General features: G+C 43.8%; 1 protein-coding gene across 21 annotated transcripts in view; it reads right to left on the bottom strand.

The window, feature by feature from the left end:
• LOC110496473 (triple functional domain protein) overlaps positions 1-15,943 on the bottom strand; it is a 123,672-nt gene that overhangs the window by 81,367 nt on the left and 26,362 nt on the right. For all 21 annotated transcript variants that reach the window (XR_016488571.1, XR_016488565.1, XR_016488572.1 and 18 more), the window contains exons 3-5: positions 7,153-7,227; positions 2,621-2,735; positions 938-1,130 (exon numbers count right to left, since the gene is read on the bottom strand). Coding sequence is in view for 8 of the 21 variants with exons in the window: in XM_036953054.2 (XP_036808949.2) it covers positions 938-1,130; positions 2,621-2,735; positions 7,153-7,227 (383 nt within the window). In the remaining 13 variants the exon portion in view is untranslated. The remainder of the gene's footprint in view (positions 1-937; positions 1,131-2,620; positions 2,736-7,152; positions 7,228-15,943) is intronic.

Raw genomic sequence — 15,943 nt, 5'->3', positions numbered from 1 at the left:
TAAGGGAAGTTCAACCATTAATACATTCCCAGGCATTTCTTTAGATAACAGTAAAAAAAAAAATTGTACAGAAGTAGCTTGCTCATTGTGCTAGCGTTACCTAGCTAGCTAACCCAAATAATGTTTACAACGGCTGAATGCCTCTTGGATTCAACTAACTTCCCACAATTATTTTAAATCAGAACAGGAAATCCATTCCATTTTGCTAGGCTACTGTTTTTGTTGTAGTTCATAGGTCAAAAGATTTAAGCAAATTATCCCAATTGTAGTACTAGCAGCTTGAGACTAGTTCATGTTGAAGAACATGGATATGTAGCCTAGGCTAGATAATAGTTCTGACATTTTACATGAACTCAGACCTGGCTGATCTATTGTTATTGTCTTCTGTGGGATTCATAACATTGTTGGACAGGTTTAAAAGCTTTTTGGTCTTTGTATCCATAGAGCCAGTTATTTTTACCAATAGTCAACCCCCCAATCAGAAAAAGGGAGAACGCTCATTTAGAATGCCTGAAGCTTTAAGAGTGTGTGTGTGTGTGTGTGTGTGTGTGTGCGTGCAAGTGATAAACTACAAAAACATTGATAACAGGTAGTAGGCCTGGAAATATTGGGAGCATTAGGCCTAATAGCTAGCTGTATGTTAGTGGCCTTTGTGTTGTGTATGGTAAAAATGTCATTAAAACATTCTGATAAAAATTATTTGATGTTTATTTAATTATATCAAAATATAGTATGCCTATAACTCACTGCACTGCTTTTTATTAGGCCAAATTTGAGCTAATTCTACAATTGTGATTAATTATGATTAACTAATGTCATTAACTACAATTCATTATTTGAATTGCTTGACTGACCAAAAAAAACTATATGAACCTCAAAATCAAGTTTGAGGCACACCAAATCACTGCAATTGAATAAAGAAAAACAGTAATTTTACCTCAAATTCGAACTTGGAGCTGCCAAAGTTGGTGCGTTGTTTCTGCCAGAAGTTGTCTGGTTTGATGATGAGCGCTATGTGTATACAGCAGGGGAACGACTCCTGGAGGATCTTCAGTAGAGGTTTGATACTGTCCCATTTACTGCCTCGCATGTCTACTATGACTGTGAAGCCATGCTGGATCACCTCCTCACTGGACAGGGGGAGGGAGGGAGGAGGAGGAGGAGGGAGGGGGTGGGAGGAAGGAGAGGGAAGGTGGTAGCGAAAGATAGGGAGGAGGGAGGTGTGGAGGGAGAGAGAAGGTAGGAGGGGGAGAGGTGGTAGCGAAAGAGTGAGAGTGGTAGGGTGGGAAAGGGGAGGGAGCAGAGAGAGAAGTGGTAGAGACAGAGGGAGGAGGGTGAGTGGGAGGTAGAGAAAGAGAGGAAAGGGAGGAGGTTGGGAGAGAATCAAAACAAACCATGAGATGGAGATGACGCATTTTCTGTACTGTGAAAAGCACACATAGCATGCACTCCAACGCACACACGCACGCGCACACAAACACACAACTACAGTGATTTCCAGCCAGATAAGAAAAATCTGCAACCTAACACTCAGTATAACGACCAAAACCACGCAGAAGAGACTGAATCCATCATCAGCATCAAGACCGTAGTTAAACTAATCTTGTCCCACTGCACTATACATCCTGCATGGCTAGTAATAAACAGCCTCTAGTCATCCCACCATGTCTTTTCCTCTATTCCCTCTCTCTGTGGACCACAACACTCAGCCCCAGAGAGTTCTCTCTCTTTCTCTCTCTCGGGAGAATACTCACTCTCTTTTAGGATCTATCCTTCATCTATCTCAATCCCTTATTCCCTCCCAAGACTCTATTTCTGGATCCCTTCTCTTTCTATCCATCCTTCCCTCCTCTCTAACATCTGTCTGTCTGTCTATTTGTTAGTCAGCTAAAGAGTGTCTGCAGATGTTTTCCAGGTAAACTAAAACAGAAACTCTGAGTCCCTATACACTGAAAAGAGAGGGAGAGAACACACAAACACAGAAATACATTATACAGAGGATAGAGTGAAAAAGCTAAGAGAGATCGACACCTCATTTACATAGAGAGCGAGAAGAACCGTTAAAGAGATTTTTAATGAGGAGAGAGCGATACGATGGAGAGAGAGGAGAGACGTACCTAGAAGGAGACAGCAGCAGCGTAGACCTACTCAAACTTAGCCAACAACTATTTCTGAGCAGATACAGCAACCGTACCGCCTCTGCGACACTGTTGTTCACACACACCTCTCCGCACATGCTCTCTCTCTCTCTTTCTCTCTCTCTCGCTCTATCCTCTTCCCCTCGCTGTCTCCATCTCTCACTCCCTCCTTTTCGTTTCTGACTCCCCATCCCTCTCGCTATCCCTCCCTCCTCCTCGGTCCGACTCTCCATCTCTCTCTCCCTCTCTCTAGTGACAGTGTGGAGGAAGGGTTCTTGGCAGCAGAGGAGCTGCAGCAGGTATTCTGGCCCACAATATCTCTCTCTTTGTTTTCATCACTCCATTTTTCTCTTCCTCCCTCCCCCGCTCTCTCGTGTTTGGTTAAAGATCTGAATCCAAGAAACTAAACCAACCATACAAATATACACACAATATGTACGCATGCAGATACTGTACACACACAAAGACACAAACAGACATACTTGGGGATGCCAGCGAGGTACGCTATGAGTCTTCTGAGGTCGTCGGCTCGTATTCTGTCATGGTTACTGCGTGAAGGAAACGTTAACACTGGACCACCGCGTCTGTCTCTGCCCCCTGGAACACACAGGATAAAACAATCAACTTAGAGAGTGAACACACACACACACACACAGAGAGGATAAAACGGTCAGCTTAGAGCACAGTGCAGCGTACACACACACACAGAGAGAGGATAAAACGGTCAGCTTAGAGCACAGTGCAGCGTACACACACACACACACACACACACACACACACACACACACACACACACACACACACACACACACACACACACACACACACACACACACACACACACACACACACACCTCTGCCTCCTGGTGAACATAGACCGAAACAGAGAGTTATATTCCCATGAGTACGATCATGGCCACAGTCAGTAACAGGTACTCAGAGGCAGGGAAAACATGTATTTTTTAATCAGGAAAACTATATAGCAGTATACAGAAACATAGAACTATTTCTATAGAAACCCTGTAGTAATTTCTTTGACTATATCAATATGTGTTATGTAGACCTAATTGTATCTGGATACACAATCTATACCACCCTCCACCCCCACATTTCTTCATATTTCAATACCTCCCTACTCATTTCCTACACCACCCTCTTCCTTTCACCCCCCCCCCTCCCTCCCCAAACCACTCCTCTCCTTTCAAAGCCAATTACTTTCCAAAATGCATTGATGGGAAATGGTTATGACAGACAGTAACTAATCACTATAGCAACCACTCACTCAGACCCTCCTCTCTCTTCCTCTCTTTATTTCTTTCTCTGAGTCATTCTTCTGTTTATTATGGTCTGTCAGTGACCTTGGCCACACACAGGAGGAGAATGGAGTCAGACAAAAGAGGAAGAAGAATAACACACAGACACAAACACACACAGACACAGACACAGTCACAAACACACAGACACAAACACACACAGACACAGACACAAACACACACACAGTCACAAACACACAGTCACAAACACACACAGTCACAAACACACAGTCACAAACACACACAGACACAAACACACACAGACACAAACACACACAGACACAGACACAAACACACACAGACACAGACACAAACACACACACAGTCACAAACACACAGTCACAAACACACAGTCACAAACACACAGTCACAAACACACAGTCACAAACACACACAGTCACAAACACACAGTCACAAACACACACAGACACAGTCACAAACATACACACATTTATTCCTCCTGCTTCGGCGCGATGAGAAACATTGAACACTAAAATAGTCGAGAGCTGGCAGGAAGAACAGACGAGAGGTCAAAGGTCAAGTGTCTGGGGTCTGATCCCTCAGTAGCCACAGCTATAATGTTTTCTGCCCCTCCCAAAAGATAGAATTTGTAGATAATTGGCCCTCTTTCTGGGACTCACCCACAAACAGGACCAAGCCTGACCTGCTGAGGAGTGACGGACTCCATCCTAGCTGGAGGGGTGTTCTCACCTTATCTACCAACATAGACAGGGCTCTAACTCCTCTAGCTTCACAATGAAATAGGGTGCAGGCCAGGCAGCAGGCTGTTAGCCAGCCTGCCAGCTTAGTGGAGTCTGCCACTAGCACAGTCAGTGTAGTCAGCTCAGCTATCCCCATTGAGATCGTGTCTGTGCCTCGACCTGGGTTGGGCAAAACTAAACATGGCGGTGTTCGCCTTCGCAATCTCACTAGGATAAAGACCTCCTCCATTCCTGTCATTATTGAAAGAGATCGTGATACCTCACATATCAAAATAGGGCTACTTAATGTTAGATCCCTCACTTCAAAGGCAATTATAGTCAATTAACTAATCACTGATCATAATCTTGATGCGATTGGCCTGACTGAAACATGGCTTAAGCCTGATAAATTTACTGTGTTAAATGAGGCCTCACCTCCTGGCTACACTAGTGACCATATCCCCCGTGCATCCCGCAAAGGCGGAGGTGTTGCTAACATTTACGATAGCAAATTTTAATTTACAAAAAAAAAAAAAAGACGTTTTCGTCTTTTGAGCTTCTAGTCATGAACTCTATGCAGCCTACTCAATCACTTTTTATAGCTACTGTTTACAGGCCTCCTGGGCCATATAGAGCGTTCCTCATTGAGTTCCCTGAATTCCTATCGGACCTTGTAGTCATAGCAGATAATATTCTAATTTTTGGTGACTTTAATATTCACATGGAAAAGTCCACAGACCCACTCCAAAAGGCTTTCGGAGCCATCATCGACTCAGTGGGTTTTGTCCAACATGTCTCTGGACCTATTCACTGTCACAGACATACTCTGGACCTAGTTTTGTCCCATGGAATAAATGTTGTGGATCTTAATATTTTTCCTCATAATCCTGGACTATCGGACCACCATTTTATTACGTTTGCAATTGCAACAAATAATCTGCTCAGACCCCAACCAAGGAACATCAAAAGTCGTGCTATAAATTCACAGACAACACAAATATTCCTTGATGTCCTTCCAGACTCCCTCTGTCTACCCAAGGACGCCAAAGGACAAAAATCAGTTAACCACCTAACTGAGGAACTCAATTTAACCTTGCGCAATACCCTAGATGCAGTTGCACCCCTAAAAACTAAAAACATTTCTCATAAGAAATTAGCTCCCTGGTATACAGAAAATACCCGAGCTCTGAAGCATGCTTCCAGAAGATTGGAACGGAAATGGCGCCACACCAAACTGGAAGTCTTCCAACTAGCTTGGAAAGACAATACCATGCAGTATCGAAGAGCCCTTACTGCTGCTCGATCATCCTATTTTTCCAACTTAATTGAGGAAAATAAGAACAATCCGAAATTCCTTATTGATACTGTCGCAAAGCTAACTAAAAAGCAGCATTCCCCAAGAGAGGATGGCTTTCACTTCAGCAGTAATAAATTCATGAACTACTTTGAGGAAAAGATCATGATTATTAGAAAGCAAATTACGGACTCTCTATTCCTTCAAAGCTCAGTTGTCCTGAGTCTGCACAACTCTGCCAGGACCTAGGATCAAGAGACACACTCAAGTGTTTTAGTACTATATCTCATGACACAATGATGAAAATAATCATGGCCTCTAAACCTTCAAGCTGCATACTGGACCCTATTCCAACTAAAATACTGAAAGAGCTGCTTCCTGTGCTTGGCCCTCCTATGCTGAACATAATAAACGGCTCTCTATCCACCGGATGTGTACCAAACTCACTAAAAGTGGCAGTAATAAAGCCTCTCTTGAAAAAGCCAAACCTTGACCCAGAAAATATAAAAAAACGAATCGGCCTATATCGAATCTTCCATTCCTCTCAACATTTTTAGAAAAGGCTGTTGCGGAAAGGCTCTGGAGCAACGAACCGCCCTTGCTGTCTCTGCCTGGCCGGTTCCCCTCTTTCCACTGGGATTCTCTGTCTCTAACCCTATTACAGGGGGCTGAGTCATTGGCTTACTAGGGCTCTTTCATACCGTCCCTAGGAGGGGTGCGTCACTTGAGTGGGTTGAGTCACTGATGTGATCTTCCTGTCTGGGTTGGCGCCCCCCCTTGGGTTGTGCCGTGGCGGAGATCTTTGTGGGCTATACTCGGCCTTGTCTCAGGATGGTAAGTTGGTGGTTGAAGATATCCCTCTAGTGGTGTGGGGGCTGTGCTTTGGCAAAGTGGGTGGGGTTATATCCTTCCTGTTTGGCCCTGTCCGGAGGTGTCATCGGATGGGGCCACAGTGTCTCCTGACCCCTCCTGTCTCAGCCTCCAGTATTTATGCTGCAGTAGTTCATGTGTCGGGGGGCTAGGGTCAGTTTGTTATATCTGGAGTACTTCTCCTGTCCTATCCGGTGTCCTGTGTGAATTTAAGTATGCTCTCTCTAATTCTCTCTTTCTTTCTCTCTCTTTCTCTCTCTCGGAGGACCTGAGCCCTAGGACCATGCCTCAGGACTACCGGGCATGATGACTCCTTTCTGTCCCCAGTCTACCTGGCTGTGCTGCTGCTCCAGTTTCAACTGTTCTGCCTGTGATTATTATTATTTGACCATGCTGGTCATTTATGAACATTTGAACATCTTGGCCATGTTCTGTTATAATCTCCACCCGGCACAGCCAGAAGAGGACTGGCCACCCCACATAGCCTGGTTCATCTCTAGGTTTCTTCCTAGGTTTTGGCCTTTCTAGGGAGTTTTTCCTAGCCACCGTGATTCTACACCTGCATTGCTTGCTGTTTGGGGTTTTAGGCTGGGTTTCTGTACAGCACTTTGAGATATCAGCTGATGTACGAAGGGCTATATAAATACATTTGATTTGATAATTACACACACTCAGAGTGTGCATGTGTGTAATTCCATGCCTGGGAGCTGTAAGTGTGTAAAGCTTTAAGTAGCCAATGTGTCATGTTCCATTAGCTTTGTTTATGAAGAAAGAAACCAGGACGATTCTCTCTCTCTCACACACACACACACACACACACACACACACACACACACCTGATAGGTAGGCAACTTTTTCCTTCAGAATAGGCAACACCTCCATCGCTCTCATGTCTTCATTTCTGCGAAAACCTGGAGAGAGAGAAGAGAGGGAAAGAGAGGAGGAATGGCAGAAGGGTTAGGATCAAAAATCACATAAAAAAAAAACTTTTGCTCTGTCATGTTTCTACAAAAACTCCCAATGTTCAAATCCTCTCTTCTTCCTTCGAAAGGATTCAGGAAAAATAGGCCTAGTTTTATCCACCTTGTTTAACAAATGTCTGAGTTTTGTATTTCTTACTTGAGTATAGGGAATAGGAGGTTGATTATGTCAGCATCATAGTCAAAGAAAAGACATGAGCTGGCGCACACCCAGAGAAAATGATTTTATGTAGAGGTGCTGACTAAAGGCGAATAAACTATAAGCTATACAAATAAAGAGAGTGGCACACTCCATATATAAACTCCCAGTCATTTACTGGGTCGATCACCAACGTTTCAGCATCAATGTGTCTTCTTCAGGGAAATGCCATGAATGCTTGTACCAGGTTATGTCGACAAACAGTGCAACTAGTGCAACCAATGACAATAGTGAGGGGTGATTCATAACCACTAAGTTAATTAGAATGAACTGAACGAAACAGCCAAAAAACAACAGTTCACGGCACATTGAACACATTAGGCCACTGTCATCATATGGAAACATAATTGAATATTGTACATAATATTAGCATCAACATACATCATTGTCCAATTCAATTTCACATAGAAATTCAATTGTTTCCCATTTCATTTAATTTTTTTGTTACATGTAATCTTTTGGTTCAACCATAATGCATAATAAGTATTATCAACAGGGGGAACTTGTGCATAAAAGAGAGAACTGTTCATAAAAAGGGCCTGAGATCAAAATCAATATTCAGACCACTAGGGGTCAATGTTTTTAGATAGGATTTCCAGTAAGCCTCCCTTTGTAGTCGTAGGATCTCATACCATTGATTTTGTCTGGCTGGATTAACTGTTGAAGAGTATAAGGCAAGAACACACGCACACACACGCACACACACACACACACACACACACACACACACAGGAAGCAGTGAGGCTATAGAAATAGGGACTCCCACTGTAACAAAGACCTGTTTTCATGTTAGAAAAGGAGGTGTTAGCTAGGGGCTAAGACTATATGATGGATTTTTTATGCCACCACAGCCCTTCTCCCCTGTCTATTTCCCTCCCTTCTCCCCTCTCTATTTCTCTCACTCGCTCTGCCCTCCCTTCTTCCCTCTCTATTTCCCTCCCTTCTCCCCTCTTTATTTCCCTCCCTTCTCCCCTCTATTTCTCTCACTCGCTCTGCCCTCCCTTCTTCCCTCCCTTCTCCCCTCTCTATTTCTCTCACTCGCTCTGCCCTCCCTTCTCCCCTCTCTATTTCCCTCCCTTCTCCCCTCTCTATTTCTCTCACTCGCTCTGCCCTCCCTTCTCCCCTCTCTATTTCCCTCCCTTCTCCCCTCTCTATTTCCCTCCCTTCTCCCCTCTATTTCTCTCACTCGCTCTGCCCTCCCTTCTTCCCTCTCTATTTCCCTCCCTTCTTCCCTCTCTATTTCCCTCCCTTCTCCCCTCTCTATTTCTCTCACTCGCTCTGCCCTCCCTTCTTCCCTCTCTATTTCCCTCCCTTCTCCCCTCTCTATTTCCCTCCCTTCTCCCCTCTCTATTTCTCTCACTCGCTCTGCCCTCCCTTCTCCCCTCTCTATTTCCCTCCCTTCTCCCCTCTCTATTTCCCTCCCTTCTCCCCTCTATTTCTCTCACTCGCTCTGCCCTCCCTTCTCCCCTCTCTATTTCCCTCCCTTCTCCCCTCTCTATTTCTCTCACTCGCTCTGCCCTCCCTTCTTCCCTCTGTCCCTGCAGACTCATACATCTGTGTCCTTAGAGTTATCCAGGACAACACAACACAACCCATTACACACACACACACAGAGAGAAGAGAGAAGCGAGAGATGATGATGTCATTACTCTCTTTTGCAATGTTACAGCGCCTCACAGAGGAGTAAGTGAGCACAGACACACACACACACACACGCCCACCCAGACACACACACACCCAGACACACAAACACCCAGACACACACACACCCAGACAGACTCATTATAGAAAGAAGCGTATATCGTGTAGCTAATCCTGGGCCATACATTTAGAGCTTGGGGGCGAGTACACACACACCTGGGGGCTGGTAGTATACTGCATGGCTTCCCTCCCCTCACAGGCATTGTGGGAGTGTTTATGGAGATAATCCTCCTATCTCTGAGGTGACAAGAAAATAATGATCTATCATTTACTCTCACCCTCTCTCTCTTTCCATCGTTCTCTCATTTGTCTTTCCTTCTGTGAGGGGGTATAAAATCAGATTCAAACATCAGATTGGATTGGCACATCAATCCACCTAAGAGAGTGGAGATGGTTTGCCCAATAGCCAAATTCCTACGAATTAGCTCATTGCGCTAACATGGTCTTAAATGGTTGTGTGTGTTGATCGGACACTGATGAGAAGTGTGTGATGAAAGTTAAAATGGAGTGTATGAAACACTTTAACAAACAAACAAACAAACAACTGTTACAAAACAGCTCAATAACTGCCAATAGTAATCTTATTTCACCGCATTTTACAAGTAAAATGGCTTTTTTATGTGCATTTGCACAGTTGATTTCTGTCAATTGCTCTGTGACAGCACTTGGGGAACCTCAGGTAGCCGAGTGGTTAGAGGGTTGGACTTGTAACCAAAAAATTGCAAGATCGAATCCCCGAGCTGACAAGGTAAAAAAAATGACTGACAACACAGCTCTTAGCTCCCTCAGTAGATGCCTACTGGATAACTTGTTTGTATTGCTTTTAATCTTTTTAAATTAATATCTTATTAACACTTTGTTCTAGCTAGCTATTTGTGTAGGTAGCTATCAAGTAAACCCAAACCCACATCATTGGGTTTACTTGATAGCTACCTACACAAATAGCTAGCTAGAACAAAGTGTTAATAAGATATTCATTGGGTTCTGCCCCTGAACAAGGCAGTTAACCCACTGTTCCTAAGCTGTCATTGAAAATAAGAATTTGTTCTTAACTGACTTGCCTAGTTAAAAAATGTATTGACCGTAGTCAGCATTAATCACCACTGATTTTGTTCTCAAATCGATAGATTTTTTTCTCAAGTAATGACAAAGCATTTAATTTGAATCTAGCTTGCTAACGTCTCGAGCACGGGGCACATCATTACCGAAGGCTAGCAAGTTGTTCATCCCTGTCAATTTGAATCGGATCAAAACAGCGAAAGCGTCTGCAGCAATATACGTCCATTATATAAGGTTCTGGTATCGAATATGTGACAGATATTCGTCACTTGTCCGGGTGATCTTTCAGATGTGGAGAAATTTGCTGACTTTCATCATCTGTCCATTCGCCGGTATCAACTCCTCTACTTCTGCGTGCCCACTGACGTCACAGATTTAAAAAAAAAAATTGGTCTGGGGTTTATGGATTCTTCATTCTGAAGGCGTGTTCCCTCACCATATGATAATGATATTGTAATATGCATTAGGTACTGTCAAAATACTTGGATTCTTGCTGCTGTTGAAATTCAAATTATGGGGATAGACTGGTTTTCGGTGTAGAGTTTGGAGTTCATGAAAGTAGTGAGAGTGAGGACACACGGTAAACTTTATTCTCAGCACCTCTATCTTTATATCCTCCCCCAGAGGGGGTTGTGTGTGTGTGTGTGTATTCAGCACTCCCAGTAAACACTGTTTCTCACACTGCATGTGTGTGTTCAATTGGGGGAAAAAGTTGGAAAATGGCACCGACAAAGAGGGCTGCTGTGTTTCTAGATATATTTTTTTAATGTGTTATTTCTGACATTATTAGCTGATCATTTTTTTTGTGTTATTACATACAGCCGGGAAGAACTATTTGATATCAGAGTGGCGGTAACTCCTCAGCACTACCAGCATTACGACCAGGAATACAACTTTCCCAAATCAGATTCCATTGTTCGTCCCCCCAGGGCAATTGAACTGATTCCAGAGGCCGATCCAAAACAACGTTGGCAGAGTAGAGGTACTCGGAGTGGTCTTCTAAACTGACTTAGGAGGTGCGCACACCACCCACCGCTTCCGAGTATATTACTCACTAATGTTCAGTCTCTGGATAATAAAGTTGACGAGCTCAGGGTGGAGGATTTCTTTCCAAAGAGACATCAGGGATTGTAACATACTCTGTTTCATGGAAACATGGCTCTCCCGTGATATACTGTCTGAGTCTGTCCAGCCAGTTGGGTTCTCAGTTCATTGCACAGACAGGAATAAGTATCTCTCCGGTAAGAAGAAGGTGTATGTTTCATGATTAACGACTCATGGTGTGATTGTGATAACATTCAGGAACTCAAGTCCTTTTGTTCACCCGACCTGGAATACCTCACAATCAAATGCCGACCATATTATCTCCAAAGAGAATTATCTTCGGTTATAGTCCCAGCCGTGTGAGTCCTCCCTCTAGCCGATACCACAACGGCCCTCAAAGAACTTCACTGGACTATATGCAAACTGGAAACCACATATCTTGAGGACACATTTATTGTAGCTAGAGATTTTAACAAAGCAAATTTGAGAAAAGGGCTGCCTAAGTTCTATCAACAAATTGACTGTAGTACTCGCGCCGCTAAAACACTCAACTATTCAATTGCTGCTCTGACCAATCGGAATCCACGCTTCAAGATTGTTTTGATCACGCGGACTGGGATATGCTTCCTGTAGCCTCCGAGAATAATATTGATGAATACACTGATACGGTGGCGGAGTTTATCAGGAAGTGTATAGGAGATGTTGTACCCACTGTGACTATTAAAAACTACCCTAACCAGAAACCATGGATAGATGGCAACATTCGCACAAAACTGAAAGCGCAAACCCTCGCATTTAACCATGGCAAGGTGACTGGGAATATGGCTGAATACAAACAGTGTAGTTAGTCTCTCTGAAAGGCAACCAAACAGGCAAAACGTCAGTATAGAGACAAAGTGGCGTCGCAATTCAACGGCTCAGACACGAGACGTTTGTGGCAGGGGGTCTACAGAAAATCAGACTACAAAGGGAAAACCAGCAACATAAAAGACACCGACTTCTTGATTTCGGACAAGCTAAACACCTTCTTCGCCCGCTTTGAGGATAACACAGTGCCACCAACAAGGCCCGCTACCAAGGACTTTGGGCTCTCCTTCTCCGTGGCCGACGTGAGTAAGACATTTAAGTGTGTTAGCCCTCGCAAGGCTGCCGGCCCAGACGGCATCCCTAGCCGCGTCCTCCGAGACCAGCTGGCTGGAGTATTTACGGACATATTCAATGTCTCCCTATCCCAGTCTGCTGTCCCTACTTGCTTCAAGATGTCCACCATTGTTCCTGTACCCAAGAAAGCAAAGGAAAAGGCAGAACTAAATGACTATCGCCCAGTAGCACTCACCTCTGTCATCATGAAGTGCTTTGAGAGACTAGTCGAGGATCATATCACTTCTACCTTAACTGACACCCTAGAACCACTTCAATTTGCTTATGGCCACAATAGATCCACTGACGATGCAATCGCATTGCACACTGCCCTATCCCATCTGGACAAGAGGAATACCTATGTAAGAATGCTGTTCATTGACTCTAGCTCAGTATTCAACACCATAGTAACCTCCAAGCTCATCATTCAGCTTGAGGCCCTGGGTCTGAACCCCACCCTGTGCAACTGGGTCCTGGACATACTGACGGGCCGCCCCCAGGTGGTGAAGGTAGGAAAAAACACTTCCACTTTGCTGATACTCAACACTGGGGCCCCACAAGGATGCGTCCTCAGCCCCCTCCTGTACTCCCTGTTTACCCATGACTGTGTGGCCACACATACCTCCAACTCAATCATCAAGTTTGCAGATGACAACAGTAGTAGGCCTGATTACCAACACTGACGAGACGAGAGAGGAGAGGAGATGAGGGCCCTGGGATTATGGTGCCAGAAAAATAACCTCTCACCCAACTTCAACAAAACAAAGGAGCTGATAGTGGACTTCAGGAAACAGCAGAGGGAGCACCCCCCTATCCACATCGACGGGACCACAGTGGAGAAGGTGGAAAGCTTCAAGTTCCTCGGTGTACACATCACAGACAAACTGAAATGGCCCACCCACACAGAGTGTGGTGAAGAAGGCGCAACAGCGCATCTTCAACCTCAAGAGGCTGAAGAAATTTGGCTTGGCACCTAAAACCCTCAAACTTTTACAGATGCACAATTAAGAACATCCTGCCAGGCTGCATCACCGCATGTTACGGCAACTGCACCGCCTGAAACCGCAGGGCTCTCCAGAGTGTGGTGCGGTCTGCCCAACACATCACCGGGGGCAAACTACCTGCCCTCCAGGACACGTACAACACCCGATGTCACAGGAAGGCCAAAAAGTTAATCAAGGACAACAACCACCCGAGCCACTGCCTACTCACCCCGCTACCATCCAGAAGGCGAGGTCAGTATAGGTGCATCAAAGCTGGAACCGAGAGACCGAGAGAAAAACAGCTTCTATCTCAAGGCCATCAGACTGTTAAATAAAGTTAAATAGCCATCACTAGCACATTAGAGGCTGCTGCCCTATGTAGAGTGCCTTGCGAAAGTATTCGGCCCCCTTGAACTTTGCGACCTTTTGCCACATTTCAGGCTTCAAACATAAAGATATAAAAATGTATTTTTTTGTGAAGAATCAACAACAAGTGGGACACAATCATGAAGTGGAACGACATTTATTGGATATTTCAAACTTTTTTAACAAATCAAAAACTGAAAAATTGGGCGTGCAAAATTATTCAGTCCCCTTAAGTTAATACTTTGTAGCGCCACCTTTTGCTGCGATTACAGCTGTAAGTCGCTTGGGGTATGTCTCTATCAGTTTTGCACATCGAGAGACTGAAATGTTTTCCCATTCCTCCTTGCAAAACAGCTCGAGCTCAGTGAGGTTGGATGGAGAGCATTTGTGAACAGCAGTTTTCAGTTCTTTCCACAGATTCTCGATTGGATTCAGGTCTGGACTTTGACTTGGCCATTCTAACACCTGGATATGTTTATTTTTGAAACATTCCATTGTAGATTTTGCTTTATGTTTTGGAGCATTGTCTTGTTGGAAGACAAATCTCCGTCCCAGTCTCAGGTCTTTTGCAGACTCCATCAGGTTTTCTTCCAGAATGGTCCTGTATTTGGCTCCATCCATCTTCCCATCAATTTTAACCATCTTCCCTGTCCCTGCTGAAGAAAAGCAGGCCCAAACCATGATGCTGCCACCATTTACGCCAAACATAACGTTTTGCATTGTTGCCAAAAAGTTCAATTTGGTTTCATCTGACCAGAGCACCTTCTTCCACATGTTTGGTGTGTCTCCCAGGTGGCTTGTGGCAAACTTTAAACAACACTTTTTATGGATATCTTTAAGAAATGGCTTTCTTCTTGCCACTCTTCCATAAAGGCCAGATTTGTGCACTATATGACTGATTGTTGTCCTATGGACAGAGTCTCCCACCTCAGCTGTAGATCTCTGCAGTTCATCCAGAGTGATCATGGGCCTCTTGGCTGCATCTCTGATCAGTCTTCTCCTTGTATGAGCTGAAAGTTTAGAGGGACGGCCAGGTCTTGGTAGATTTGCAGTGGTCTGATACTCCTTCCATTTCAATATTATCGCTTGCACAGTGCTCCTTGGGATGTTTAAAGCTTGGGAATTTTTTTTGTATCCAAATCCGGCTTTAAACTTCTTCACAACAGTATCTCGGACCTGCCTGGTGTGTTCCTTGTTCTTCATGATGCTCTCTGCGCTTTTAAAGGACCTCTGAGACTATCACAGTGCAGGTGCATTTATACGGAGACTTGATTACACACAGGTGGATTGTATTTATCCTCATTAGTCATTTAGGTCAACATTGGATCATTCAGAGATCCTCACTGAACTTCTGGAGAGAGTTTGCTGCACTGAAAGTAAAGGGGCTGAATAATTTTGCACGCCCAATTTTTCAGTTTTTGATTTGTTAAAAAAGTTTGAAATATCCAATAAATGTCGTTCCACTTCATGATTGTGTCCCACTTGTTGTTGATTCTTCACAAAAAAATACAGTTTTATATCTTTATGTTTGAAGCCTGAAATGGGGCAAAGGTCGCAAAGTTCAAGGTGGCCGAATACTTTCGCAAGGCACTGTACATAGACTTGGAAACACTGGCCACTTTAATAACGGAACACTAGTCACTTTAATAATGTTTACATATTTTTCATTACTCATCTCATATGTACATACTGTATTCTATCCTATTCTACTGTATCTTATACTATGCCGCTCTGACATCGCTCGCCCAAATATTTATATATCCTTAATTCCATTCCTTGACTTTAGATTTGTGTGTATTGTTGTGAAATTGTTAGCTATTACTGTTAGATATTACTGCACTGTTGGAGACACAAGCATTTCGCTACACTCGCAATAACATCTGCTAAACATGTGAATGTGACAAATAAAATTAGATTAGATTTTCAGTACTCCCAGTGAACACTGTTCCTCACACTGTGTAGCTCATGATCATGATGACGTCAGTTGTATCATACCTTCTCCACTTATATTAACAATGTGTACTTCCTGAAATGTCTTTATTTAGGAAAATAAAAAAATCATCAGAACATGTATCTTTAAGACCAATCTTATATTAAATTACCTTTTATATATATATTCCATACAAAATAGATACCTTCGTATGGTGGCAACAGG

This window comes from Oncorhynchus mykiss, chromosome 18 (assembly GCF_057628025.1).
Source record: "Oncorhynchus mykiss isolate SJ-2025 chromosome 18, ASM5762802v1, whole genome shotgun sequence".
Lineage (NCBI taxonomy): Eukaryota > Metazoa > Chordata > Actinopteri > Salmoniformes > Salmonidae > Oncorhynchus > Oncorhynchus mykiss.
This window is presented reverse-complemented; position numbering and strand designations above follow the sequence as displayed.